Genomic DNA, 27472 nt, shown 5'->3' with positions numbered 1-27472 from the left:
ATTAGCATCTGTCACACCCTCACAAAAATTTCGGATCCAAATAAATAAAAATTCGAAGTTAGAAAGCAAATAACTAATAGTGAGATCGTCTCATTTGAGATTTACTCGTCTGTATAATTTACGAAAAATTGATTAAAAAAGAGAGGAAATGAACTTATATTGTAATTATATTTTGAATATTAGTATAATATAATTGTAAAATAATGACACTATTATCTAATTAGTTAGTAATTGTAGTTTTTGAAGTGAAGACTATAATCGCAGAATCGCTTTAACCCAAAGATTTTCGTTTTCAGAGGAAGTCTTGGGTTTGATGTTCTACTGGAGTAATTCTTAGTAGTCGGTGATAATTAGTTGTAATTGATTATTAGTGACCTAATTATAATTTGATTGTTTGCAATTTTTTTTTAACGGTGAAAGGTCGTATAATTTATTGAATAAGATAAAGATATTTAATTACAAGATTAATCATTCAAAAAAAAAAATCTCCACGCTTCCAAACAAATGAGGAAGGGGAAGAACAAGCAAAAGATGCAATAGAATGAACAACATTATTTGCAGTGCCGCCGCACATGCCTTAAAGATGGGCTTCCCGGAGAGACAGATGACCTCGGATATCCGAAGCTAAGGCCCCGGCGTAACTGCGATTCTTTTCTACACCTGTGACTGCTTGCACAGTGAAGAGAGAGTCTGAGGTGATAAGATGAATCCCGATGTTGTGTTCCCTAGAGATGTTGACTCCAACTTGAATAGCAAGAAGTTCAGCAAATGAAAGCGTTGTGGGTTTCTCAATCTTTTTTCCAAAAGCAAGAATCGGTTGTCCCTCATGATTTCGGATTATCCCACCAAGTGTGTAGCTATTAGTACCTTCATTATAAGATGCGTCAACGTCCAGGCGTAGAGTATTCACAAGTGGAGCAATCCAGGATTCCAGAGAACATAATGGTTCATGGTCCGGAGCTAGCCACAGAGCCCACATGATTCTAGTAGGCTAGCGCACCACTCCACATTGATAGCAGGAGGTTAGTCATTTCGGAGGTGACTAAGTTGAAGTCTCTAACTCCAAATAGCCCACGAGCGCATCACAAAGACGTCATAATCTTTCTTACTCAGCTTGTCTTTCATCCAGAGTGATATGTCCGTAGCATCCAAATTTCGGGATTGTTTTAAGATCTGCCAAAAACCAGTTCCTTTCCAGCAGTGCTTTATGGCCGAGCAGGTGAACAAAGTGTGGGCAGTTGAGTCGCAAGCATGATGACAAAAGGGACATTACCCAATAACTGGAACATGGTGAACCAAGAAATTATGCTTTGTGGGGATAATATTATGGAGAACCCTCCTCCAAAACACTCGGACCGTTCGGAAGGATGTTATGAGACCATAGAAACTGCCACTCATCTATTGAATGGTGGCCCGAGCTCGAGGGAAGAGAATCAACAAATCCAATCTCTGCCTTATAGCCGAATATTTACCTTTCGGATCAAGATCCCAAAAACAAAAATCTTCTTTTTGAGTTTAAAAGAGAGGAATCGATAATATATCCTTGACGAGATGTGAAGAGAGGAGGTTATGGATGATGTCCTCTTTCCAAGTCTCCCCGTCGATGAAAGAGCTAACTGTAGAGAAATTCTCAGAGTTAGGAGGGAGGGAAACCATGCTCAACGTCCCTGGAATCCAACGCTCCCCAAAGGTAGCAATTTTAGAACCATCTCCCACTTTCTAACGTAGACTCTTTTCCAACAGTGGCCTGCTCCATAACAATGATCGCCAAATGTAGGAAGGGTTGCTGCCAAGGGGTGCATCGATAATATCATGCTGCCAAAAATACCTGAGCTTTCAATACTCGTGCAAGCAAGGAACCCAGGATCAGTAATAATACGCCAAACATCTTTGGCCAATAAAGCTTTATTGAAAGTCTCAAGGTGGCGGAAGCCCAAGCCGCCCATGCACTTTGGCCTATCAAAGAGCTCTCCAGCTTTTCCAATGTAAGCGCCTCCTCCCTTGTTCCATTTCCCACCAGAAGTTAGCACATTCTCGTTCAATCTCCTCACATATAGATTTTGGGATGCGAAAACACGATATTGCATAAGTAGGTATGGCTTGGAGAACAGATTTGATCAAGGTCTCCTTACCTCTCACCGAAAAATACTTATTTCCCCACCCTAGAATTCTATTCACAACCATTTCCACTAGGTACCGGAATTCTATTCACCCCCTACCAGCCACGGAAGATTCTCGTGGTTCTGGCACAGGAGATTGCATAGTTAATGGCTGGGGTTCGCCGAGAGATCATCACATTCACCCAAATCCATTAAATCAGTTAGGGACTCACCTTGGGTCACATTTACCTAGATTTGATGTGAGGTTATCTGGGAGGGCATCCCACCCGACCTCCAATATATCCATAACTATCGATTTTTCAAGGAGTTTGCCAACCTTCCAGTGAAGGTCATAGCCGACCTCCCAATACATATTGTCTCAACTATGAAAAAGAGTTTGCCAACGACCTCATGAGACAAGCTCTCATGAAAACTTGAACATGTCACTACACTGCAGACGAACTCATGCCTCAAATGAGCTCCTACTCAGATATATCAATATATCATCCACAACGATAAGGCTCGTATAAATTTAATCTAACCTTATTAAAGATTCTGAGAATCCAGAGTCTAACATAATAATGATTCCAATAGCTTTAGAATTCTACAAAGATTAGAGTTTAGTCGTCAAAGAATTCTATTCACATAGCGACTCTTTTCCTAGCCGTGATTGTTTATTCATTCATATATCCACTCATATTGAGCACACACAATTCTCTCTATATTTTCCTATTATTTGACTTGAGCGTCGAAGAGGCTATGCTGAAGCAATCTTTAGGCTTCTCTTCTAATGTTCATGTCTGTGTTTCCATATCCAAAGGTCTGACCTGAGTTTCCAAAATGAGATTCGATCTCCCAAAAACTCATTTACCCATTCAAATATGATCTCCCAGTAGGCCTCACGATTTTCATCAACATCAACTTGCATAAAAAATGCTCGTTTTGAGCTGTGGCTAACTGTGAAATTAATTAGTACTCGACGGAAAAACCCTTGTAAAATCTAATATCAGCATCAATATAAAAAAGGAAGAGATACAATGAATTCGCAATTTCACCTAATTCATACAACGCATACTGAATAAATCACATCATAAAAAAAAAGGTTAGGGTTTGACCTATTGCAGGATGGGGAGTCGGCATGTGAACAAGGTCGGAGCTTAGACAAGAAGATGATCACATCGAGCCTCGACCCAACCCAATTCGGAACCGTAGACCATCTCTTCTTCTCCGTTGACGGGGAGTGAAGCACGACAATGATCAAGCTTCTTTCGCCATTTGATCTGTTTGTCTTTTGCAATGATTTTTTTTATTTATTTAAAACTTAGAGTTAGATTATTAAAATATTCTAGGTTTAACTTATTTTTGATGATGTTCCTAAATATCCTATAATTAAAATAATTATGTTGATAATTTATAGCTGATTTGATATTGATGTTTCATATTTAGGACAACGTCTCATGTTCGGTGTTAAAGAAAATAAACTCTCTCCAAATAAATAAAATTTTCAATCATATGCTAGATTTGAATTTTTATAGGCACATCATGAATATTTTGGATGAATTAATTTGAAATCCATATATTTCGATTTTATGTTTATTGTAAAAAATGAAGCAGTAAATTAAATCTTAAACTCATGTATTAGGTGGTCTGGACTTAAACACACACGTCTATCTATATAATATTTACCATAATATTTAAAAATTAACAATCAAAAACAATTATTTAAGTAACGTAAAACATTATTTATTTACTATACAAATCATTTTTGAAATTCCAAATTCAAAAGAAAGGAAAAAGAAAAGAATTTTTTTTTTTGAAGGGATAAATTTTTTTTAATGGCCAGAAAACATATTGTACACACATAAGTGAAATTCCCAACATATCCTTGTACTTGTGGAGTATTTTTTGTTATCGGCAAAATTAGGGTTTTTATGCCGCTCCATATAAATATTCACCGTGTTCATTTTGTGCACACTCTATTGATTCTGCATTGTGCGTCGGCGGCTGTTGTTTGAGCAAAGATGGGACACTCCAATGTCTGGAACTCTCACCCTAAAACCTATGGCCCCGGATCTCGTACCTGGTACTGAATCTTTCTTTTGATTGTTATTTGTGCTTTACCTGCTTTTTCTTAGTCAGTGGATGGATCGATTGTTGAAGCATCCGATTCAGGAATCGATACTAGTGTTTTTTTTTGGTGAAAAAACTTATACTCGGATTATTTATTTGTGGAATTAGTATTTTTTTCCATCGAAGTGAGAACTGTCCTTCGCTATCGATGGGATTTATGAAAATATTTGTTTTGTGGCAGCTTAAGGTTAATTGCTTACTCATTTACTCAGTTTTCGTAGCTCGAATCTAAGGTAGGTTGGTCCTGCAACGAGGGAAATAAATTGTTATGGTCTCATAGTTAGAATGGGAAATTATTAGCAACTGAACGCACGCGTGTGTGAGGATTTGTGAGGTAGTTTTTGAATTTTCAGCCTTGGTTGCATAACTTCATTGTCTTAAATTTAGGCTGAAATCCCAAAATTTTTGGTTTTCTTGCTTGCGGAAATGAATTTCAGTTTCTGAACTTCCATAGAAATTACAAAATTTTCCCCAAACTTCAAGATATCCCATGAATTAATTAATAAGCTAAATTTATTCTGCTAACATTTTTAATTTGCCTTTTAGTGTACTTGTATGCCATGATGGATGATGACATGGGATCATGATAATTCTTTTGCTTACGATAGTCGATAAATAATGTGTCTTTTTCAGGATGACATACTTGTTTTCTTTTGATGGATCTATCACTTATGATTCAGCTCTGTTTGCATCTTTTGATGGAGATGAATAACAGATGCATGTGTATGAAGTGGTTTGTGCCTCATGAGTTTGCAATATGAATGCATCATATCAACAGTTTGTGATTTATTTATGTCTTTGAATGATATGCTCGCAGCTATAGATTCCTCATCATAGATGTGTTGGTGAACTATCGAACGAGTTGAGCATTTTCTTTATCTTCATCGCGAGCGTTTTTCATGGACAATTTTTTTGTGAAATACTAATTCCACCCAAGTGTTTGTGTATGAATGTAATGACCCGGAGTTACTTTAATTGATGCTACCAATTATTAGTGGGTTGGACGAAAAATGAGAAAACCTGCATTGAATTTCTACTATTGTTTTAGTAAAACATGAACATGATTTGATCATGGAAGTTCATGAATTCAACTTACATTCCAGACCATGAACTTAGTTTTTTCTCATGATCCTAATGATGACTATTATTTTTATTCTGATGGATTTTCATATTCCCTTGTTTATTTATTTTTGGGGTTGAACTTTGCACTTTGTTTTTGAAGCCGTGTGTGTGGTAACCCTCATGGGATTATTAGAAAGTACGGTTTGATGTGCTGTAGACAATGCTTCCGCAGCAATGCCAAGGAAATTGGCTTCATCAAGGTAACCATTGCTTGTGCATCAATCGCTCCTTTTGTCTTTGTATATTCTTTTACGTTCATATAACTAATTTTGTCACTGCTTTTTATCATTTTGTTCTATAGTACCGCTGAGGCGAAGATGCTGGACAAGAAGATTACATCTTGATGGGATGGATTCAAATTCTACTTTATGTTTGAATTTTACTTTATGAACCTTTATGTTATGTTCTCTTACGTTGAGACAAAACCATCGATCTTTTGGGAACAGTATTATCAATGACGCCTTCATCGTTTGAGATTTTTGTGCTTTGCCGAAAGAACAATCCGAAAGAACAATCTATATAAGTAACCGACTCTTGAAGCTTATATTGATTAAAATGTGATTTCATATTCTTTGCAATAATCAGACTTGCCTGTGTCCTATTTGTTTTTTACTTTTTTTTCTCAGTCTCATGTTTTTTGAGATATTGAGAATAAAGTAGCGCATTTGGTTGTACTGATGAGACAACCAAGTAATTATTTATGGTTGAGTTATGCTGGAGTTAGGATTTGATAAAACCATATTTTTAGTAAGAATCCAAGTCATTAGGGCTCATGGCGGTATAGAGTAGAGGTCCCAAAAAAGTCGATCACGCATAGGAATTAAGTAATTTAGAACAATTTTTTTAAAAAAATATTAGGTAAAATTGAGTGTATCATAGTAAAAATAAATTATAAATACTCAATCTTAAGCAAATAACTGCATAGAATTATGGTAAAAATTTATGTGAGACGGTCTTGCGGGTCGTATTTGTGAAACAAATATCTTATTGGGTCATCTACGAAAAAGTATTATTTTTTATACTAAGAGTATTATTTTTTTATTGTGAATATCGGTAGGGCTGATATGTTACACAGATAAAGATCCGTGAGATCGTTTCACAAGAAACCTACTCTAAAATTACTCATGCACTAAGTGGTGGTGGAAATATTGGACCTAGAAGTTATAGTCATTGCTAGTCTGGTCGTAATTATATATGCGGTGAAAATTAAGTCGTTGAAACCTTTTTTTTCCCCTGTTCTTTGTGTGTTCCAAAGTTGGCTTCTCCATCCAAGACCAAACAGAATAATGTATATAAAATTTAATTAATTGAATGGAATTTCACGCAAATTTAATATTAATCAACAACAATTATCCCTTTTATTTATTTGAAGCGACTACACTTTTTCAAGGACAAAAAATCTAAGGGAAAAATCAGACAGTATTAATTATGAGATTTCCAAATAAAAATAAAGCTCGAACAATTGATCAAATATGTTAATTTTGGTGTGTCCATAAAAGAAAAAGGAAACCTTAAAAGAACAACCTCAAAAGCTTGGTTTCATGTCCGTCACAATTATTATTTTGCTGCAATTCTTGACGATAAACAAAACTACTTTCCAACGTCGTCGTTTCGGACTCCTCGGACGGTGTCACCGGTGTGTTGTTCTCTCTCCGCCGCTTCACCCTCCTGCCGGCGATCATTATTGCCGGGAAACCAGCCGTCAACCCGAGATTTAGTCCACTCGTTGTCTCTTCCATATCAAACCCTTTCCTCTTAAGCCTCGAGTTCATTTCTCGAGACCCGTACAGATCATATTCATTTCCAGCAAAACCTTCTTCAAACTCCGGCAAGGCTCGGGGAACGCCGCCCCGCAGCACCGTCTCCACCGCCGCCTGGCACACCCGCCAATTCCCAGTCCATTGTAATCCCACTGCTCCGTTCACTGGATTCACTGCCCTCCCGCAAGCTTCAAATAATAAAGACTGAAACAAATCTGCAAATGAAAACAGATGTTAAACACAGACTATTCTACAGAAACTGGTCTGAAAAATCTACGTACGTACCGGGTCTTTGGGATTCTTGGACGGACGAAAGGAAGGACATGAGCCCGGCCCGGCCGAAAAACTTGGCAACGAAAACGGTGGCGTTTGCCTGAGCTTGAGGGCTCTGTATGGCTTGCAAACTTTGCCTGAGGATGCAGTTTTCGTTGCATCCCTTGCGGAGTATCCTGCAGCCATTGCAGCTCATAGTTCTCGATTCAGTAGCTTCGAAACACCAAAAATAAAAAAGGGTACTGGATCGGATAATCAAATGAACTAAAATTACGTGCTCGAGTTTAATCAATGGAAGGCGGAGAGTTGAATAGGACCGGCGAGAAGGAGGAGAATATATAGAGGAAGGAGTTGACCATGCAGGGGTCATGTTGATGCAGCTAATTATCTATTGGAATAATGTTATATTTTATATATGGGAATCTAAAAAAATAATGATATTATAAGTATTTTGATAAAGAAATATATACTTCATTCTATAAATTAGTTAAAAGTATAAGAAAGACTCGGGCAAAAGTGATTAGAGTAGATGTTCTGTGAATCAGTTGATGGTTAAGTAATTTATTGACTAAATTATAATAAACAATCTTTATTTTAATATAATTATATTTCATGTTTTTTTAAATTCTATGTTCATTCTAAAAATATAGATAAAAATCTTGATTATACTTTAATGCAAATAGATCGTCGTTCGATCTTGAAACTCATTTGTAAACAATGTATATTCTAAATTCGTTTATAGTCGATTCAGCCGCCTAAAAACAAGGATAAAGATTGTTTGAGCCTGAGATTAACATATATGTAGTGTACCGTATTTCCTGGTAAGGACACAGAGATGTCCAATCATACAGATGTGTAATCATATGATGATTATTATATCGAACAACCCTCCCTCGGACTTTTCAAGTTGTTATAACTCATCAAGAGGAAAAGTCTGTAGTTATGATTGTACATTATTAGTCCTTACGACCCGGGACAACACCGATGCTCTACATACTAGGATTGTGCTTTGACTCGTTTACCGACTTCGCGAGAGTCACAATGTGGCGAGGTTGGGTGCAATTGTGACATGTGTAGGAGCTAGTATATTGTAGTCGGGAATTCACTGCTTACCTACATATATTGATGTCCTATGTGATCTAACGAAATAATAGTGCATGAAATCCCTGGCCACAATGCAAGATGTACATCAGGGACAATAGTTCTCCAGTTGTGCATGTGATGACACTATATATATTTCATGAATATATCACATAGCTATCGAATCTAATATGCAACCCTCGATGAACCAATGATTGCAGATTCGATCGGGATATATGAGATAAAGGGACGGTACTATACGTTGATCATAACCAATTGGTTCTTGCAGGCATTATCGGTAGGGAATCATGGGACAATGCTAATAGACACTCTTATTATGATTCGATGGGTTTCATTGGAAAAAAATTTCTGACATTCTCATGGAATGAGGCAAATTAGGGTAAGCCCGAATAAAAGACAGTGTCTTGAATCACAAAGAGTTGTAAACCAACGACTAGCTCCCTGAACCATGGAGGGTCATACAAGTACTGAATATTTTGTTCTCGTCGAGACAAAAATTTCAAAGAATTGAATTTATATAAAATAATAAGATAGTAAATTCAAGAAATTGAATTTATGTAATTCAAATTTGAAAATAATAAATTCAATGAGTTGAATTTATGAAAAATTGAAAGTTTAAATATTAAACTCAAATGTTGAGTTTATAAAAGATTAGATTATATGTAATAAGAGCATGTAAAATAGGCTTGTAGGAGTATACGTCAAACATGTTAATTAATTAAAGTTCTTAATGGAATTTGAAATATTAATCAATTAAACTAGTTCGACTAGTCAAATTAATTAACCAGTCCATTAATATTTTGTTTAATCAAAAGGAGACTTAAACTTATAATTAAAGAAACTAGGTTAAGGACTCATGTTTTAAAAGACCATAAACCCTTGCCTCCAAACATTGAAAATTTCGAAAATCAACTATCCAAACTCTCAAGTTTTCGGCCGCTCTAAACAAATTAGGGTTTGAGTCATCAACTTGTTTTTAATCTCAACGTTAAATTTCTAGTGTAAATTAGAGGATGAACAAATATTCAAATCTTGGACTTGATTAGAGATTGAAGAAAAGTTTCAAGAACATCGTTCGTAGGGTATAAGAGCTATTTCGGCCAATCCCGTAATAGTTGGTGACAAGTGATTTATTCACTCAAGATATATTCGTAAACGTCATATGAATGATTATTATTGTTCAAACTATACGAGTTTCCAAAGACGCTATTTGAATGTCAAATTATGATTATCAATTAAAATCCTCGTAAATAATAATATATTTTATAATTTCAAGTTGGGAGAGATTTCCAAAGATGTTGGGGGCAAGAATGGACCCCGTGTTTCCGCGAAAGGCTGTATGCCCCCATCTCTTTTATTTTTAAATTCTCCATAATTAATTATTTTTAAAAAAAAAATACTTTTTTTTTTATTACAAAGCAGGTGATTAGTAAGATATTTTTCCTTGCCATAACATGAGATTGATATCACGTCCTGGAAGAGATCTATGTCACTATCACAAAAATGTTGGTTTTTCAAAATTCATTCTAATTCTTATTACACACACACACACCCACCCACCCACCCACGTATATATGTGTATATATCTGTGTGTGTGTGTGTCTATATATATGTATGTATTCTATATTCAATTGTAAATTTTTTTTGCTCCAAAATTTGAAAAAAAAATTAATTGTATAGGAGAATTAATTAATAATTAGGTGGAACTTTGGGTAAAAATAATTTCGAGTCTATCTATTAGTTATTTCTGTGTTGACTACAGAACGTCAAATTATTGTTAATATTATCAACGCTAGATCACGTGAGCAGTTGATTAAATGTGCAAATATAGAAAACATCGATATCAGGATATCATCTGTGCTGTGATTGGAATATTTGTATCGATGATATTTAATTTATGGCTGAGCTAAGCAATGGAACCAGGAAAAGTACACAGAAAAGATAATTATTTTTTATTATATTAGTCTTTTCTACTGTATTAGAATTAAATTAGTATTGGTTAGTGATTTCGTCTCATACAATTAATTACACAATAACTCTCGTAAGACGATCTCACAAGTCAATTTTGTGGAACAAATATTCTATTTGAGTCATTCATGAAAACATATTTTTTTAACCAAAAGTATTGCTTTTTATTATAAATATGAACAATATTGATTTATATCACTAATAAATATCTACGAGACCGTCTCACAAAACAAGACTTAGTTTCAATATAAAAATATTTTATGGTTCATAATTCTGTTTGCCCTTTCGATGCCTCGTAAAGCCCTTTTTCATTTTTATAATATATATATATATAGGGTAAATATGGCTCATGACTCATACTTACACTTGCTCATTTTTTTAAAAAAAATATCTCAAATAATTTTTTATAATTGTGGTTAATTAATAATTGGGCATATTGTGTATATATATTAATTTGGAAGGGATCGATGTCATTTGGAAAATATAAACAACAAATCAAACGTATTATTTATTGTATTGACAATTACATGGATATATTGAAACTTTAATTTTGTATAATGTATCAATATTTATTTTAAAATTTTGGGGGCAGATTTAGCAAAAAGTCAAGAGGAAAAATGATTATTTTGAAACATTTTTAATAAAAAAATTAATATATATTTTTCAATAGAATCCGGTAAAATAATTTTTAAAAAAAAACATAAAATAACTATTTTAATTTGTGGTGTCAGCCAACCAGATGAGTCCCAAACTCGTTGGATTAGAATTGGTTTCTCCTATACTGAAAAAATTAGACAATTACAGCATTCATTTGAAACAAGATTATCTCCTAATTAATTAATTTTCTGTTCTATTTGTTCTTAGAATAGGTCTCTTGTGAGACGGTCTCACGAATTTTTATCTGTGAGACGGGTTAACTCTGCCATATTCACACAAAAAAGTGATATTCTTAGCATAAAAAGTGATACTTTTTCATGGATGATCCAAATAAGATATTCGTCTCACAAAATACGACCCATGAGACCGTCTCACACAAATTTTTGTCTTGTTCTTAAACTGAAATTTATATAAACAAGAAATATTTAATATTATGTTTTGTATGCAAATATTCCTTTCAAATTATTTTAAAAATATATAAACTACACGTGAACATGATTTCAAAAATCACAAGATAAAATTAACGTTACAGACGAGGATTAGCTAAGACTGGATTAAGAAAGATTCATTGGAATTATAGTCCAAAGAGACATCTTAATCTTATCCACAATTAGATACAATTAAATGCAATTTGTTTGTATATACGTACGTTCCAATATTCAAATCATCCATCTTAGTTGTACATAATGGAGCTCCATTAAACCATATTGCAAATTTTGGCTTATTACAAATTAATCAAATTAATTAATATATATATACGTACATTCCAATATAACAGCCATGGCTGATATGTCTATAATTTTATCTGTAAAGAGTAATGTGTAGTTAAAATTTCAGAATTACATTAACAAATCTTGGCCTTTTTGGGGAGGTGTTTGTTACAATTGAGTCTCGAACTCAAAACATCGTCCCAAACATAAGATATTTATGTTAGATGAGCGGTAAGTTATCGACCAAATCTTTGGAAACTCTGATTCCCTTGAATCTTGTTTAGTTGTATTTTTTTCATTTTTAAAGTAAGAATAAGTGATGCATCAGGGAAATTATCATAAAATACTAGGCCTGAGGCTAAGATTTTATAATTTTTAAATTGGGGTGTTCAAAGCATTTTTTTTTATTTCCTATTCTAGGGGAGGGGAGGTCTCCCTCTTGGGACCTATTAAGGCATCTCCAACCGTCCTCCATAAACATTATGGAGGATGAAATCTTCTCCAACCGTACTCTATTTGTTTCCTCCATTTTAGAGTATGCAACAGTGATCCTCTATTTATGGAGTATCACTGTTCATATAGAGGATTGAAAAGGGGTGAAAAATAATTACAAAATAGATATTTTAAAAATTGCCATATAGTGCTTTTGAAAATTAATAAGCGAATTACATGTAGTTGTGCCATGTTTAGCGAATTAATTAAGTTTAGTTAAATAATATATTATGAAATTAATTAATTATATGTGTGTATGTGTTCGAAAATGAAATAAATTAAAAAAAATTATTTGGTAATATTTAGAGGATATGAGTTGAAAATGAAATAAATTAAAGAAATAGAGTATTTGGTAATATTCAGAGGATAGAGGATGAAAAATAGAGAATATAGATTAGAGATGGCCTTACAAGGGGAATTGTTAGCTTTCCAAGGGCGTTCAAAGCATTTTAATTTGGCCTCATGGGAAATTGTTGTCCTTCCATGGCATTGAGAGTCAAATAATGTTCCAGATATTGATGGCCATAGCAAATTTAATTTGTTTAATTTTTTTGGCAAAAACTTGTGTGACACCGTGTCACGGATCGTATTTTATGAGATATATCTCTTATTTTGGTCATTCATAAAAAAATATTACTTTTTTATGCTAAGAATATTATTTTTTATTGTGAATATCATTAAAAATGACCCATTTCACAAGAGACCCACTCATTTTGTTTTTGGCTAAAAAATGACCAGAGTTACACGATCAAAGTTGTTGAGGCGTGCTTGTCTATAAAAATACACACAAAAACTATCTAAATACACACAAATACCTATATATCAATATACATACTCGCCATAAAACTTTCTAAGATGAATGAGTATATAATGTCCAAGAACAAGGAAAAATGGGAGGAGATTTCAGACTGTTGAATTTTGTTTTTAAAAAATGACGACGATCTGTACACGACGGACTTCACTAATCATGTCCTCAGGAGGTGGGAAGAGGATTACCCGAGCAACAGCTGCTCTCTCTTAACAACTCTTACCAGTTACGCACTAACTAGAACCACCCCACAAGGAGCTGAGTTTAGCTGCCAATTTTGCGCTCTTGTAGTCATCTCTGAGCTGAATAAACCTGTGATATTGTAACAGCCAAAATCTAAAATTTCGTCTCATGAATGGAATCGTGAATAGGAATCTCTGATGCTCCACAGTAGTGTTTCATTTCATGTTGAATAAATGCAGATGAACAAGAGGTTTCTAAAGATAAATTTTGAATTTATTATAAAAATTAGCTACTCGTACCCGTGTAATGAGAGATGAAACATCACTCATCGAATTTCGAGAATGTGTTGAAGTTAACATACCTCTGTGCGTCTTTCCTGATACTAGGTGTTCCCTCAAAAAATGATGACAGACTTTCAGGAGCAACAATAAAACGTTGGCCATGCTGGAGGACCATGCAAGTTAATCAGGAAGAAACTATTTAATTTCTAGCTCGATTCTTATCTCTATGGAATAAGAAATTTTTTTACAATAACTTACATGCCCAGTAACTCAGACTTTTCATCAACAGTGGGAGAATTAAAACTGCGAACAAATTCACTGTACTCTGTTATGTCACGCTTGAGCCGCAGCCCTCCACTTTAAATGTGACAATTGAGAGTAAGTTTAGCTTAATGGAACAATAAATAAGCATGGGGTTTCTTCAGGTAAATAAGAGCTTACAGATAAATTATCCCCGAGTCCAAATTAAACAGTAGTTTCACAGTTACATCCATTTTTAACAGATTTAAAAAAACGACAGCCGAGCCGGAAACCTTTTTAGATGCATTTACACTCTCTAACTTTGGCCAAGAAGAAACTGATACTAGAAAAACAATAATAAAGAATACTTATAATTTGTTAAAGACCAGGGTATTACTACCTTGGATTAAAAGTGAACTTCTGCCAATGATTAAGTAGCCCCTTATGCATGCGATTTCCCTGCACCCGTCAAACCAATTCACATAACCATATTTCATTATATTAAATTTTGATGAACAATGAAAATTTCAATTTTTTTCTATGAGGTAGAAATTTCAGCTTCAAAGACTATCGTTTAAGTTAAAATGCTAAGCTAGTCCATGGAGCTAGAAAAAAGAGTATGATGCAATTAGGAAATCCCTCTGTCTGAACTTTCTACTGGAAACAAGAGAATCTCTATACCAGTTCGGTCAGGAATGCTTGTTTGTTAAGACCTTCAAGGGCTGTAAAAGCAGCCTCAAGCACTCGGGAATGATAAGCAACAACCCTGTTTTCATAAGTAGATGTATGAAAAATAAAATTACAAAACATGGTCAGAAGGAACAACTTTGAAAGCATAAAAATGAAACAAAGATGAAAGAAAAATATCAGCACTGAAATATCAAAGCACTGTCAAATGATAAATTCATGTTAACGCACCCTAAAAGGAACTGAAGTTTAATTTCTAAAAATCTCAAAGTAAATCAACAGATCTTGCAAGATGAAAATTCTGCACCTAGAACAGGCGTTTGTTGGTCGGTGATCAGGAACAATGCCATCATCAGACGGACAATAATCTGTTGCCTTTTGTTCAGCGGATAGAAGCCGCTCAGCCTAAAGAAAACTTCAAGGACCAGCCAATAATAAATCCATCGATAAAAGGAATAGAAGCTTGAAAAAGATGACAATTAACTTAAACATAAGAAAAAATCTTTTAGTACACAAACCTCAGCCATAACAGTTTCAATGCACTGTTGAAGTCCCTTGTATGCAGCACCTTCTGCACTGGACATTGCCGTCGCCATTTCATCATAGGAAGCAGCATGTGCACCATCCACCGGCAGCAAAAATCGAGAAACAGACTTCGCAAAATACTGCATAGTAAAAGTTTAGTCCTGATGAAATCAATCAAGTCTCATTATTAAAATGAGGCAATACAATCAGAGCACAAAAGCATACTTGCTGAACAATAGCTACACTACTTCCACATCGCTGTATAACAACCATAAAAGATCTGAAACTGCTTTCTCCAGCTGCAGCGGCGGCTTCTGCCTGCATATTATCAATTAAGGTGTCACAGTGGCATACAACGTCTTCCAAAATTGAAGAAATCTGCCTGGTATTAATATTTCCAGTAGACTTTGACTCAACTTTGATAAAATAAAAACTAAAAGAGGAAATCTCTTACAGCAGAAGCTGCGGCTGCGGCAACTCGTCGACTGACAATAGTTCCCAGAACAAATCGTTCCCTCAGTGCTGCAGCTTCGGTTAGGCTATCACGAGCTCTTTCAAGCCCTTCCGTTATATATAGACTAACCTGAAGAAGGTGAAAGGATTGAAAATGGGACAGATAAAATAATTATTGTAGACAAGGCATAAGAAGTTTCATAACACAGAAGAGAATAGTTAACTCACATGGTCCAAAAGGCAAGTGAAAAATGCCTGCACATTAGCTGCAAGTGTAGCAGGCTGCCGACAACAAGAAAATAATCAATAAAACCATGTCAGTCTAGACTACTACCCCCAATACCAAAATACATACTCACGTTTCAACATACACTTCATGTTTAAATACCATCATAAAATTTGTGTCTTTACAGCCGTGTTCTTTTCGTAGTTAAAAAAAAAGTGAGCAGACAGAATGTGGGTATCTGTCAGGAATACACATACAAAGATCACTCTTAATAAGCCAAAGTAGCAAGAGAAGCATTACAGAAAGGTACAGCCAAAAATAATCGTCACTAATTTCGATTCCCAACATACAGCATCTGTGTCTGCATTTTATTTACAGCAAAAAATAAATATAAAAACAAAGAATAAGAAGCCCGAGACAAAGGTCACTTTTCCCAGATTAAAATACCAAAACAATGAAGAAAGAAAGAAAAAGATGACTCCAAACTAAATTAAGGAGTCCACCCTAGTCCAATTCCATGAAACGCACAATACTCATGTACAAAACAAGTATCTGAACAAGTCTTTTCTGGTCAACCTTGTAAAATCCAAGAATTTTAAGTTTTATCATTTAAGTTTTATCACGATAGTATATTTTGGATACCAGGATTTATCTCATTTGAGGATGTGAGATTTGTAAGATTTTACCAAGATTGAGTGAATAATAATATCGTGTATATTATTATTTGAAATTTCGCAGATAAATGCCTAGGATTTGAGTTGATATGGAGATACCGAGATAAAAATCAGGCAAAGGATAATAAAATCCCTAGAATTCGAAATTTACAGTGTATATATTTGAGAATTTCGAAAATTGAGAGATAAAAGATTTAGAGTTCGAATTTATATCACGGATAGATCACGATTCTCGATAAAGATTTGATTCAGATTCAAAGGCGATATCACTCGATCACGATAGCAGCCAACCCCTATAAATAGGAGGGCCCTGTAGACTCGAAAATCAAACCACATATCACACCAAATTTTCGAAAATTTGTGCTGTAGTCTCCTTATGAATTTTCGAGCGCAGCGAAGCCCTGCCGCCGTCCAACCAGTGAAGTAGGAATTTCGAAGAACCCTAGCCTTTTTACGTTTTTCATCAAGAATTTAAGGTAAGTGGGCTTGTTTTTAATTATTGAATTTCGATGCATATATTTTCGGTTTTATAAAAATTCGGGCGAGTACAATTCTTCTTCTACACCCTTCTGGTTACGATATTTTGCATGAATAAATGTTTTGACACTGTGAGAATTCAACTTGATATGGGTAGGAAATCCAACCATACGTACCCTTACGCGGTGGGGAGATAACCGCTATACGGCCTCGTCCCCTTAGAGGAGTAAAAATTAGGGACTGATATCAGTAAACCATTGAAAGTAGATGAATCTCAGTGTCGGGTTAATGATGCGCACGTGATAAGAATTATGTTTGCATGGTATGTATATTTCGAAATTGCATGTTGTTTTGTTGTACTCGAACGGCCCCCACTTGCTGAGTATTTCCCAAAATACTCACCCCTTACAACCTTCCCAGATAAATCCGAAGAGCAGATTGAAGAAGAAGAATCGGAACAATTTTGGGGCTGGTGAATTGTTTTAATCTCGAGAGTCGCTAGTAATGAGGTTTCTGAATTTTGGTACTCAAGTTTTATGTAAAAACGTTTCCGCATTTATTTCATTAGTTATTTCAGTTGTAAAGACTTTGGTTTTTGAGATTATGATTAATAAACTGGTATTTCGGTTTATACTATGCTACGAGGCTGGTTGATTTCAATTGTGTGATTGTTAAACGACGCCGGTGTCAAATCCCGAGTTTCGGGGCGTGACAAACCTAAATTGATTGGTCAAACTCAAGGCCAACTATAATTAAAATCTCGGCCTAGAACTCCACCCTAGTCCTGTTCTATGTAATACACAATTCTCTTTGGATAAAAGTAGTATTAGTATATGAATCAATTTCTGTCAAACGATTGGTTAAACTGAGGTCAACTATAGTTAAATCTCAGCCTAGAAACTAAATATACCTGCGACGACAACAAAGCACATCTAGATATGGCTTCTTCATTCCAGAGTACAAACTTGGTCACCACAGCGACATATATCTGCTGCTGTAAAGATACTATTGAAGCTCCTTTAGTGCGTCTGATTGTCCCTGTAGATTCAGCAGACTGCTGACTTTCGGCTCGAAGTTCCTCCATCTGCATCATATGCACAAACTTTTGATTCGAACACGAACTTATGAAGGCAAGGCCTCATATTAACGGTAGCTAGTAACAGCTAGCAAGTTACAGAGAGGGGGAGGGGGTGTTCTTTTGAAGCTCATAGTTTGGGGTATACCTTTGCTTTATACAGTTGTCTAAGAGAAGACTGCTCGTACTCTATGTATGTATCTTTGTGCGGGAAAAATAGGGACTCCATCAACCCTTTATGACAAAAAAAAAATAAACAACGATCATGTAATTCAGCATTTCAATACATACAATTATGAGAACAGTATGTACTTATAAAGCAAACTGCGAAGATTCTGAAAGAGTAGGTTTACAATAAAGATGCCAACCGTCTTTTAGAACATTTATGACATGAGGTTTCATTTGACAGGGTTTTTCCCTTCCCCTTTAATTGACAAGGGGTGTGTGAGTGTTTTCAAGCTCCTTTTTCTTTTTTTCCCCCTCAGAGCCTGTTTGTTCAATTTGTTCTCATAGACCCGTCGTTCCATCCCAACTAAATTGTTGATATAATTATGTGTATAGATCAACAAATTTCTCTATATCCTAATACAGTTATGAGTGTGGATACTTTCCCAAAGCTTTTCAAATTATGACCCTTTCGACATATTTAACATTATCTAAATTTAGACAATACCAAGCAGATAAACTAAAACATTTGTAGTTTATCCAAATTATTAGAATCAGGATATTGGTTGTCTGACTGATTCTAATTGATCGCATAGTTGACTTCTTAAAAATATGCCATGCATACTTTGTATAAATAACTCATCAAGAAACTCATTCGGCCAGTTTATCAATTTATATTGACTACAGGGTTCCAAGAATATGTTCTTGGTCAATGGATAAAGAAATTAGACATAAAGAACAATCAACAAATTCCATAGCTTGCACCTTCAATATCTAAGTCACCACACCCCAAGCTGCGTAAATCTCTAGAAAGGTCATGCGTCTTCTGATATGACACTGCTACCATCCTAAGATACTGAGATAACGCATGAAAGGGTCACTGTAACTTAAAATTGAAATTTAAACATCACTTTAACGAGCCACGGATTGAACTCACTAATATAAGCCCCCCTTCTTCCATGGGAGGTGGATTTAGAAGAGATGGTTTCACCAATAGTTTCTCCAGAATTTTAGGAACCCGGTCTTCCAACACACGCTACACAACAAAAAAAGAATCAAATTACTAATTACTGTGGATGTATGCTTGTTTTCTTTCATTAAATTCAGAACATGGCGAAGCGAAGGAATAGGAACCAAAAAAGTCAGGACTTAAAAGGCTAAAATACCTTAATGTAATTTTAGGGGTTCCATTGACATGAATAATAAAAAAATTTGATCTTGATACAATGGTTTGGATGCGGAAAATCAAGACAAACAAAAAAACAGATATGGACTCCTCTTCCGATTTATATAGAAGAAACTGTTGAAAGCTAAACAATATTTACGTCTTTTTTTTTTCTTTTTGGAATAATTAGAGTCATTAGGTCATTTTGGTTATCATGATTATTATTCTTGATTTACTTAAGTTCCCATAATCAAGTAGGAAGTCAAAACGCAGGTAATGCTGTACTTTACCAATGGAAAAGTTTCTGTTTTGCTTGAAATATTAACATCAATTATTTTATTTTACTACATTAAAAAGAAAATTATTTTATTTCACTCTATAGGATAATGCTTTCTCAGCGCCTCAGAATCTCAGATTGCAAGTTTTGAAAGGAGCAGGACATATGTTTATTACCTGTGTCAAAGCTCAACTTTAGATTTCTCAGTAACTGTATTTCCAGTTGTTTCTAGTCAAATCCTTATTCAAAGGTAGATTTCACAGCAATTACATTTCCCAGTCCTTTCTGGTTTTGTCCGAGTAGAATTGAACTTATAGTGGTCACACATAATCTCTATCAACCTATAAAAAGAATGAACTCAAGTTTTACGAAAAGTATTGGGACCTATGGGACTTATTTATTTGTCTTTCTACTTATATAAAGTCGTCAGAACCTTTAGCCACATTGTCAATTTTCTTCCATAAATTAGAGATCCCAGGGTTTCTTGTTTTTGTTCTTGTTGGTCTCAGTTGATGTTTCTCAAAACAAAACAAAAAAGTGAAGTGGAGCTTGGATTGAGGTAATTCAAATTCATGGTCTTAAATTCATTTGATTGTTTGAATGGTTTTGCCCTGGGTTAATTTCAAATTCAATCAAAATCTTGCATTAGTAATTGTAATGTAATTTGAATGCCCTCAAAATTGCTGTCATTTGAAATCTAAACTTGAATTCATCTCGCCAGATAGTTTCTCTTCACGTAAGTCAAATCCTCCATCAAAAATGAAATCTCAACGTTTTGGCATGGTTGCTATCTTTTATCGCCATTTCCCATATTTGGTTTCTTTCATACAAATTAATTGGTCCCCTGAAACAATTCTGAATAAAGCATCTTTTGCTTTATGACACTTAAGTAGCACAATTCCAAAAAAAATTATGACAACAAAATTAAATATTAAAAACAATAATTCTTGAATACCTGAACCAATATTGACATCATATCATTTGGAGAAGGAAAAACTGATGTTATGGTTGCTGATTCTTTGCGCACAGTATCTGGATGACAGTCATAGTAAATCAAAAGATCATTTTAAATAACACAACCTTCATCAGATCAGTAGAGTTATAAACCTGTTATATCTTTGTATAATGAAGAGAGCCCACGAGCCACATTGCTAGGGCTAGGTTGATCCCCAGGATCGCCGAGAACCAATCTCGCGTCCGCATTCATTACCTCCACATCAAACATAGGACGTAGTCCCACGTAATGTTGCATCCCACTGGTTCCCCTGTTAAACTGAATGCAGAACTAAAATGTGAAAGGAAGGAGATCGTTATTTAAAAGGTGTATTAGCTTTCATGATTTTATTATGGCAAAATTATATAAATATAGTAAGTTGGATATACTTATTATGCCTCCCACCATCCCTTACATGAATGTACACAAACCTCTAGCAAGAAAAAGGGAAATATATCTATAAGGGGTGATTTGTGTCAGACAGCATTTTCTAATGAATGCCAACTTCTATTCTCCCCTTCATAAATGTTTTGATATGAACATTGATAATTAGCCACATATTTATATTCACACATTCTTTCAGATAATTATCAAGTAAATGACCTGTGACAAAATTTTTGCACATTCTGCCATTGTGGACAATTCCCTTCTTTGTGATGCTGCATCGAATCTGGCCAACAATCTATTTTCAAGTTCTGTTCATGTATTTGAAACCAAAAGCAATTGTTACAGCTATGCTAACAGATATTTATTGATTATATATATACGAAACTCTTGACAGATGAAAGCACAGTCATGGAGAGACAAGTCGATGCTTTGTTCAAAACGGGGAAGTGATTCACTTAGAAAACATACACCAACAATATCTAAATTACATAGTTAAGGTCCCATACACACATATCCTAATTGTTGCAACGATATTTCTCCTGGTATTCTTTTAGCTTGGTTATAGAATTTCAAAACTGTTGCCTTGATACCGTACCATAAATAACAGGGTTTTGCCAGAGTGCAAAGGATGTGATACTATGATCTGACGGGCTTTAAATCATGTGCTAATCCCAAATAATTTACTAGATTCATTGAACGTTGACATGATTACTCTTGTCTGATTGTCATGCTGGAAGTAAGACGGTAAATTAGTGCAAGTTCGTTGATATTACACAGAACCGTTGTGGTTTTTATTTTCAATTTCACTGAGTACAAATTTCACAAAAATGCCGGTCTATGATAAACATGGACTTGTCAAGCATCTTGCGTGCTAATTCACATCATTATGACAAAAGTGGGCTCCTAGAATTGTAACTCTTAACTTTGAAAATTTGTCAAGCCTCTGGTTTGGCCTACCAATATAACCCCCAATGACAGAAATAATATTTACCAGTTCTCAAGCTTTGTATCAACCAAAGAAAAGAAAAACTAACCAGATGAATGGAACCAGATAAAATAATTCAAGCTCAACTCACAAATTAAACTCTTAAAGCATATAGATTCCAATTGACAATTGTCGGTTACTGTTATTAGTCTGTTTGAGAACAACAATAGCACTTTCTTCTTCCTTTTTGGCAGGTGAAAACCAATCCATCACAATGAAAGCTACTAGAAACACAAGTCTTTAACTTAACATCTTCATGCTAGTTATATTAAAATAATGATAATTCCAAAGAAAAAAGAAGATTTAACCCTGATTAGAACTCATAGAAATTGATCGAGTGATTATCCATGTACAAAAAGAAACATGTAATACAGCTGGAATACTTGGATCCTTATGCAAATAGCCAAACAACTTCCTTCTGAAAGGCAGTACAGAAACACTTTACATTTTATGGTTTTTTAACCAATAATTATGATGTCATACCATTGCAATATTCTTGAAGATTAGCAACTGCAACTTCCAGTCCTCTGCTTGCCATTGCATTCCCCACAACCGACGAGACTGTCATGCCTTGTCTTCCAATATCTTCCTCAGCAAATGATCCTGAAACAAGCCTCTCAGTGAATTCTCATACTTCCATTATCAAAGAAGTAACCAAGACACAGCTCATCAACACACAGCTTTCCACGTAGATTTTTCCAACTCGCAGAAGTTATTTCGAAGTGGGTAAATCAAGCAACACAAACGACTTGAAGACACCACCAAATGTAAATGAGGTGCACGTTAATATAAGAGAGATCATCTTGCATGGATCACTTTATCTGCGTCAGACTAGTCTGCACTAGTGAAATTTATGTTATTCCATCTTCTTTGGCATAATATTCTCCCTCCTTTACCTTATTTTTCTATTTGGCCCTCAACAGGTTCTTATATAATCAGGTGAACATTAGGTCCTACCAGATTCAAGTTACTTCTAGAAATGATACCCATTCTATCAAAGAGTCTAGCTAACTCTAACCCAGTCTCAATCTCGAATAATGTAATAGAATTCTTTTTTCTAGTTTCCTATTGTGTCCTCAGGTTTCCAAATAACCTCACAAAAAAGCATCAAAGTAATTTCAGAAGTTTTTGCATACAAAAATGACCTTCAATCAAACAACAAAATCAAATTTTATCACAGAAAAAAAAAAGAGATGATCTAATTTCCAATGATAAATGTCATCTTACTCAATTTTTGTGCAATCGAAGCTGCCTCAGCTACCCGATTATCATCCGAAAATAGAGGTGAAAGTTCCATTAGGTCACCCGGACTACTATTGAACTCCATCAAATACTGAAAGGTAGTTTTCACAATGTTGATGAAGTGAAACTAGATGCACTATCATCACCAACAGACACTAATAAGGTCATTTAAAACTTATTTATCAGTAGTGTACCTTTATGAGATCAATAGATTGACTGGCAGTTTCTCTTTGAGCATCTGCACTCTGATAATTAGAATCAGAAATTATAGCATAGCAAGTTTTTGGCGACTAGCAAACAAATCAAAGGATAAATAAACAAATACAGATATAGATATGGCGACAGAAGAAACAATAAGAGGAGCACTATATAAGTGTCTATACGATGAAGTGATTAATCTTTATATAGTGACACAAAACAATCAGGACATTTAGTCATTTACAAATGGCAAAAGATTTACCTGGAGATGGTCACCTATCTTAGCAGCAGTTTGCCCAACACTCGATATGCGTGTATCCAACCTTGTGAAACTGTCAAATAACCCATCAACTCCTTTTTCCAGCTGTATGTTAAAATGGAAGAAAAACAATTAGCTGGTGGTGCTTGCAACCATAAATTCAAATATAGCAAAAACATCAGGCAAGTATCAATCCATGACACAAACATTCCCATGTTTAAAGGAATATCTAAATAGCCTAAAATGACTAACCTCCGAAAGTGTTTTCCGGTGCTTAGATTCTTGTGCGGCTACCTCGTTTTTGAGATTGTGAAGTTGGCCATCAATCTTTGAGCAAAAATTAACCTTAGGAAGGTGACCCAGCAGGTAAAATATGAAAAAAATCAAATGCCACAAAATTTGAAGTTTCACCTGTTTCCTAAGATCAATTAACTGCGCGCATGAGTTCTTAAACAAAGATAATAAAGCATCTACTTCAGGAAATAGAGGGCTTGATAGTCCTGGCGCTGATTTTCCTGCATCAGACAGAGTTCGCAAATGGCCATTTGACACAGCATCATTCACACCATGTCCTTCAGATGTATCAGTTTCTTCTTCTAAATATGACGGCAGCAGCTCATTAACTAAACCTCCAAACAGTGCGTCAAATGAAAAGTCACCCTACATGTCACAGAAAGCATATAATAATAATAATAATGAGCTAAATAGACAAACTTCGATAAGAAGCACGAGACCCAAACACCTATTTAAGGCATCACCTTAAAGTTGTCAATGTCTAGGATAAGAGAAGATGTGTCTGTTGATGGCGATTTTCGAAATCAGTTACCAGTCCTCCCATCTTTAGTTTCTTTCATCTATATTGAGATGAAAATAGACACGTCAACCAGATTTTATCAAATTCAGAATGCCACATGGGCAGTTCTATAATTTGTGGTGGACAACGAACATGGATGACATCGTGTATCCTGGTGCAGTAAGTTTTTAAACTAACCGTGGTGGATTTCAAATGTACTTAAGAAGAGTGTCATTTGCAATTCTCCCTAAATCATATTCCTTCATCCACAGTCAACCTAAAATTAAAATTAGATCGAATAAAATGTTTTTGTTCAGTTTCAATTGTGGAGTAAAATCAAAACTGAACCATGACAAACAAGAAATGCATTTCACAATTTTCATTTCGCACAGTCTAATCGATCCCCCTCAAACCATTACAATGAAGCATTTGTAGCCTCATGAAATGAACTTAGGTATAAGCTGAAGTTAATATCAAATCTAGAAGTGGCAATACACACCAAATTAAAAACATGCTGCAGAAAGGGTCCCCGCAAATTCTATTTTTCACCCGTTTAACCCCATCAACAACTGGATAGGATTAGGAATCAATCCAAGTTTCACCATAAATTCTACGGTTATAATATATTGAATACAAGTTAACCACTGATTTCTTGACATAAGAATTGTAATCCCAAGGCAGCTTATAATCATAATATGCTTAAAGCATATTTATTGGAGCTTATTCAGTGTAGTAAAGATACGTACATGCAGCCAGATAATGGAAACAAGATCCAAATCCCTACTACCAGATTAACTAATATCAACAGAAAAATTCAGTTGTGGTATAGAGCCCTAGATCACAAAAATTTCCTGCTGCCACCATCATCATTCCTTACATATATGATCCAGAGGATTCTCCCTTTTTCACAGACATAATTAGGAACACCAAAAATTATAAAAAAAAAATGGACAGCATGATTTTGTAGCAGGATCAAAAATTACTCAGCGTCGGCATTAATTAACTTCAATCAAAGCTTGTGATATTAAAAACACCGCCAAAGAATCTGACAATTGTTCAGCAAACCGAGAGAGTAAATAAAATAGAATGAGATTAAATATCAAAGCATGATAAAAACCCATTAATCAAAACCAAACCAGTAAAAACATGAACACATCATAAACTTACAAACCCCAGGAAACTCCCCATGCAGTAGAGAATAACCGAACAAATTCGAATCGCATAGATAACAACACCAAATCTAAAAACAAAAAAAAACGGAAGAACGAGAATGAGAAACTCCACCTTGAAAGTAACGAGAACAAACGACGGCCGAGTTGGACGGCAGAGCTTCAGAGGAAGACACAAAGACACAGATTCTGACGGAATGATCAACAAAAGAGAGACGGAGGTAAAGAGGAAAGGTAAAGCTATGTACAGCTCAAAGAAAAAACTCCACCCCCTCGTGGAGATAATGGCTGTAACCTGCAAATTTTCATGCTATCTGGCACGAAACTAGAAAAAATCAACGAAATTTTTACAGCGAAATTCTTCTCCTCCCGCCGTTTTTACAGTTACACAGTAAACCGAATCCTATATCACCAGCTGCCAGATTTCAAGCTCCAAAATGGGTTCGCCGGGCTTCTCGTTCTTCTTGTCGCGATCCCAAGGAATTACATTTCACACTTGAAGTTTCGGTAAAATACACTTAGGTGCTCGGATTTTCTAGAGTTTACAAAAACTCCCAAATTCATATCAATAACTGTTCACACGGAAGATATCCTTTTAGTTTCAATCGAGTCTCGATTATGGGCAAGACAAATGTTGTGTTCGTTGGACAGAACCCTGGCGTGTATAGCAGTTGGGAAGAAACACATATGCAAGTCAACAAATTTAGCGGGCTTGTACACAATTCCTATAAAACTGGTGAGGAATCAGTAGCAGCATTTAGTACGTACAAGGAGAAACAATCTGCTTCCTTCACCCATGGTGAAAAAACACTCAACTTCAGGATCAAGTTCAACTACGGCTTCAAGTTCTAATAAATCCGACCAGTATGAGAAACTTGTTAAACTAATAGATGCCCAGTTAGAGTTAGCACATGAGCGGCATAAGCAATGTGCAAAGGTTGAAGGAATATTCGAAGAGATAAAACATCAATTGAAATCTCTTCGTGTTAAAGACGGCATAAATTAGTGTTTTTTTTTAATTATTTCAATGAATCTTGGTTAATTGTTTTGTTTTGTGAGATTAGTGGATGGATATATCACATAAATTTGACTTTGTTCTCGTAAATCTTAATGGATGGATGCATTACATTATAGTTCAATTCTCAAACTGTATTCACCATGAAACCCATGCAAAGAGACAGATGGATTTTGGAACATCTTCTTGCGCAGATGTGTTTTGCTAGAACTAGGTAGTTAATCTATTTCCCTCCTTCGCAATTTAGCAGGCATGCCCATTTTCTCTGTAAACATCCGTGATGATGGAGATGGAGATGGAGATAGCGATGGCGATGACAATATATATAAACAAAAAATATGTTAAGTATAGAAATATGACATTTTTTTGGCCAAAATTATATTCGTTTACATCATAGAAATATATTTATATTTTGAAAATTGTGTTAAGGTTAGTAAATATTATCTAAGTTACCATTGGTTAAATGTTTTGAGGCAATAAAATAATATTGTCAAAACAAAATTTACTGATTCAAGTTGTGTACGTGTATAACATAAATATTTCGAGATATAATATTAATTAAATGTTTTGATTTAAATATATTTATGTAACGATAAATCATGTTAAAAAACTTTGATAATATATCTAAATGAGAATATAATCATCACTTGACGGTCACTGATACGAATAAACAAATATAATTGATTTCGTGAGTGATATATTTAAAAATGTATTTTGGAATATTTTCATTACTCAGCACTTCCAAAATACATTTTTAAATATATCACTTACGAAATCAATTATATTTGTTTATTCGTATCAGTGACCGTCAAGTGATGATTATATTCTCATTTAGATATATTAAGAGTTTTTTAACATGATTTATCGCTTAAAAAAAAACAA

General features: G+C 34.8%; 3 protein-coding genes across 3 annotated transcripts; 1 reads left to right on the top strand and 2 right to left on the bottom strand.

Moving 5' to 3' along the window:
- The first annotated feature begins 4005 nt into the window (after positions 1 to 4005).
- LOC142527719 (small ribosomal subunit protein uS14z/uS14y/uS14x) lies at positions 4006 to 5831 on the top strand. Its single transcript, XM_075632621.1, has 3 exons — positions 4006 to 4182; positions 5452 to 5551; positions 5653 to 5831. The coding sequence occupies exons 1-3, from the start codon at positions 4121 to 4123 to the stop codon at positions 5659 to 5661; spliced, it is 171 nt and encodes a 56-aa protein (XP_075488736.1). The 5' UTR covers positions 4006 to 4120; the 3' UTR covers positions 5662 to 5831.
- Positions 5832 to 6686: 855 nt separating this feature from the next.
- Positions 6687 to 7732, bottom strand: LOC142527277 (LOB domain-containing protein 37-like). The gene is made up of 2 exons (XM_075632032.1): positions 7397 to 7732; positions 6687 to 7326 (listed from the first exon to the last, which is right to left on the bottom strand). The coding sequence occupies exons 1-2, from the start codon at positions 7578 to 7580 to the stop codon at positions 6863 to 6865; spliced, it is 648 nt and encodes a 215-aa protein (XP_075488147.1). The 5' UTR covers positions 7581 to 7732; the 3' UTR covers positions 6687 to 6862.
- Positions 7733 to 13110: 5378 nt separating this feature from the next.
- LOC142527750 (exocyst complex component SEC10b-like) lies at positions 13111 to 24467 on the bottom strand. Its single transcript, XM_075632665.1, is given in 25 exon segments — positions 13111 to 13432; positions 13665 to 13737; positions 13740 to 13747; positions 13843 to 13941; positions 14225 to 14283; positions 14506 to 14590; positions 14819 to 14916; positions 15030 to 15176; positions 15262 to 15354; positions 15491 to 15619; positions 15718 to 15771; positions 17777 to 17950; positions 18090 to 18175; positions 18872 to 18962; positions 19044 to 19142; positions 20504 to 20580; positions 20656 to 20821; positions 21146 to 21237; positions 22398 to 22517; positions 23142 to 23247; positions 23351 to 23401; positions 23617 to 23718; positions 23866 to 23940; positions 24025 to 24273; positions 24372 to 24467. Coding segments are annotated over 25 exon segments (2508 nt in total). The 3' UTR covers positions 13111 to 13353.
- Between the last annotated feature and the right edge of the window lie 3005 nt (positions 24468 to 27472).

This window comes from Primulina tabacum, chromosome 15, assembly GCF_025594145.1.
Source record: "Primulina tabacum isolate GXHZ01 chromosome 15, ASM2559414v2, whole genome shotgun sequence".
Lineage (NCBI taxonomy): Eukaryota > Viridiplantae > Streptophyta > Magnoliopsida > Lamiales > Gesneriaceae > Primulina > Primulina tabacum.
The sequence above is the reverse complement of the archived record's forward strand: the minus strand, read 5'-3'. Positions and strand labels throughout refer to the sequence as shown.

Bases quoted from the DNA above. Each gene is read 5' to 3' on its own strand.
- LOC142527719 (XM_075632621.1), top strand. From the start codon at position 4,121: ATGGGACACTCCAATGTCTGGAACTCTCACCCTAAAACCTATGGCCCC. The intron at 4,183-5,451 runs GTACTGAATCTT...TTGTTTTTGAAG, and splicing joins GGCCCCGGATCTCGTACCTG to CCGTGTGTGTGGTAACCCTC.
- LOC142527277 (XM_075632032.1), bottom strand. From the start codon at position 7,580: ATGAGCTGCAATGGCTGCAGGATACTCCGCAAGGGATGCAACGAAAAC. The intron at 7,327-7,396 runs GTACGTACGTAG...TTTCATTTGCAG, and splicing joins CCAAGAATCCCAAAGACCCG to ATTTGTTTCAGTCTTTATTA.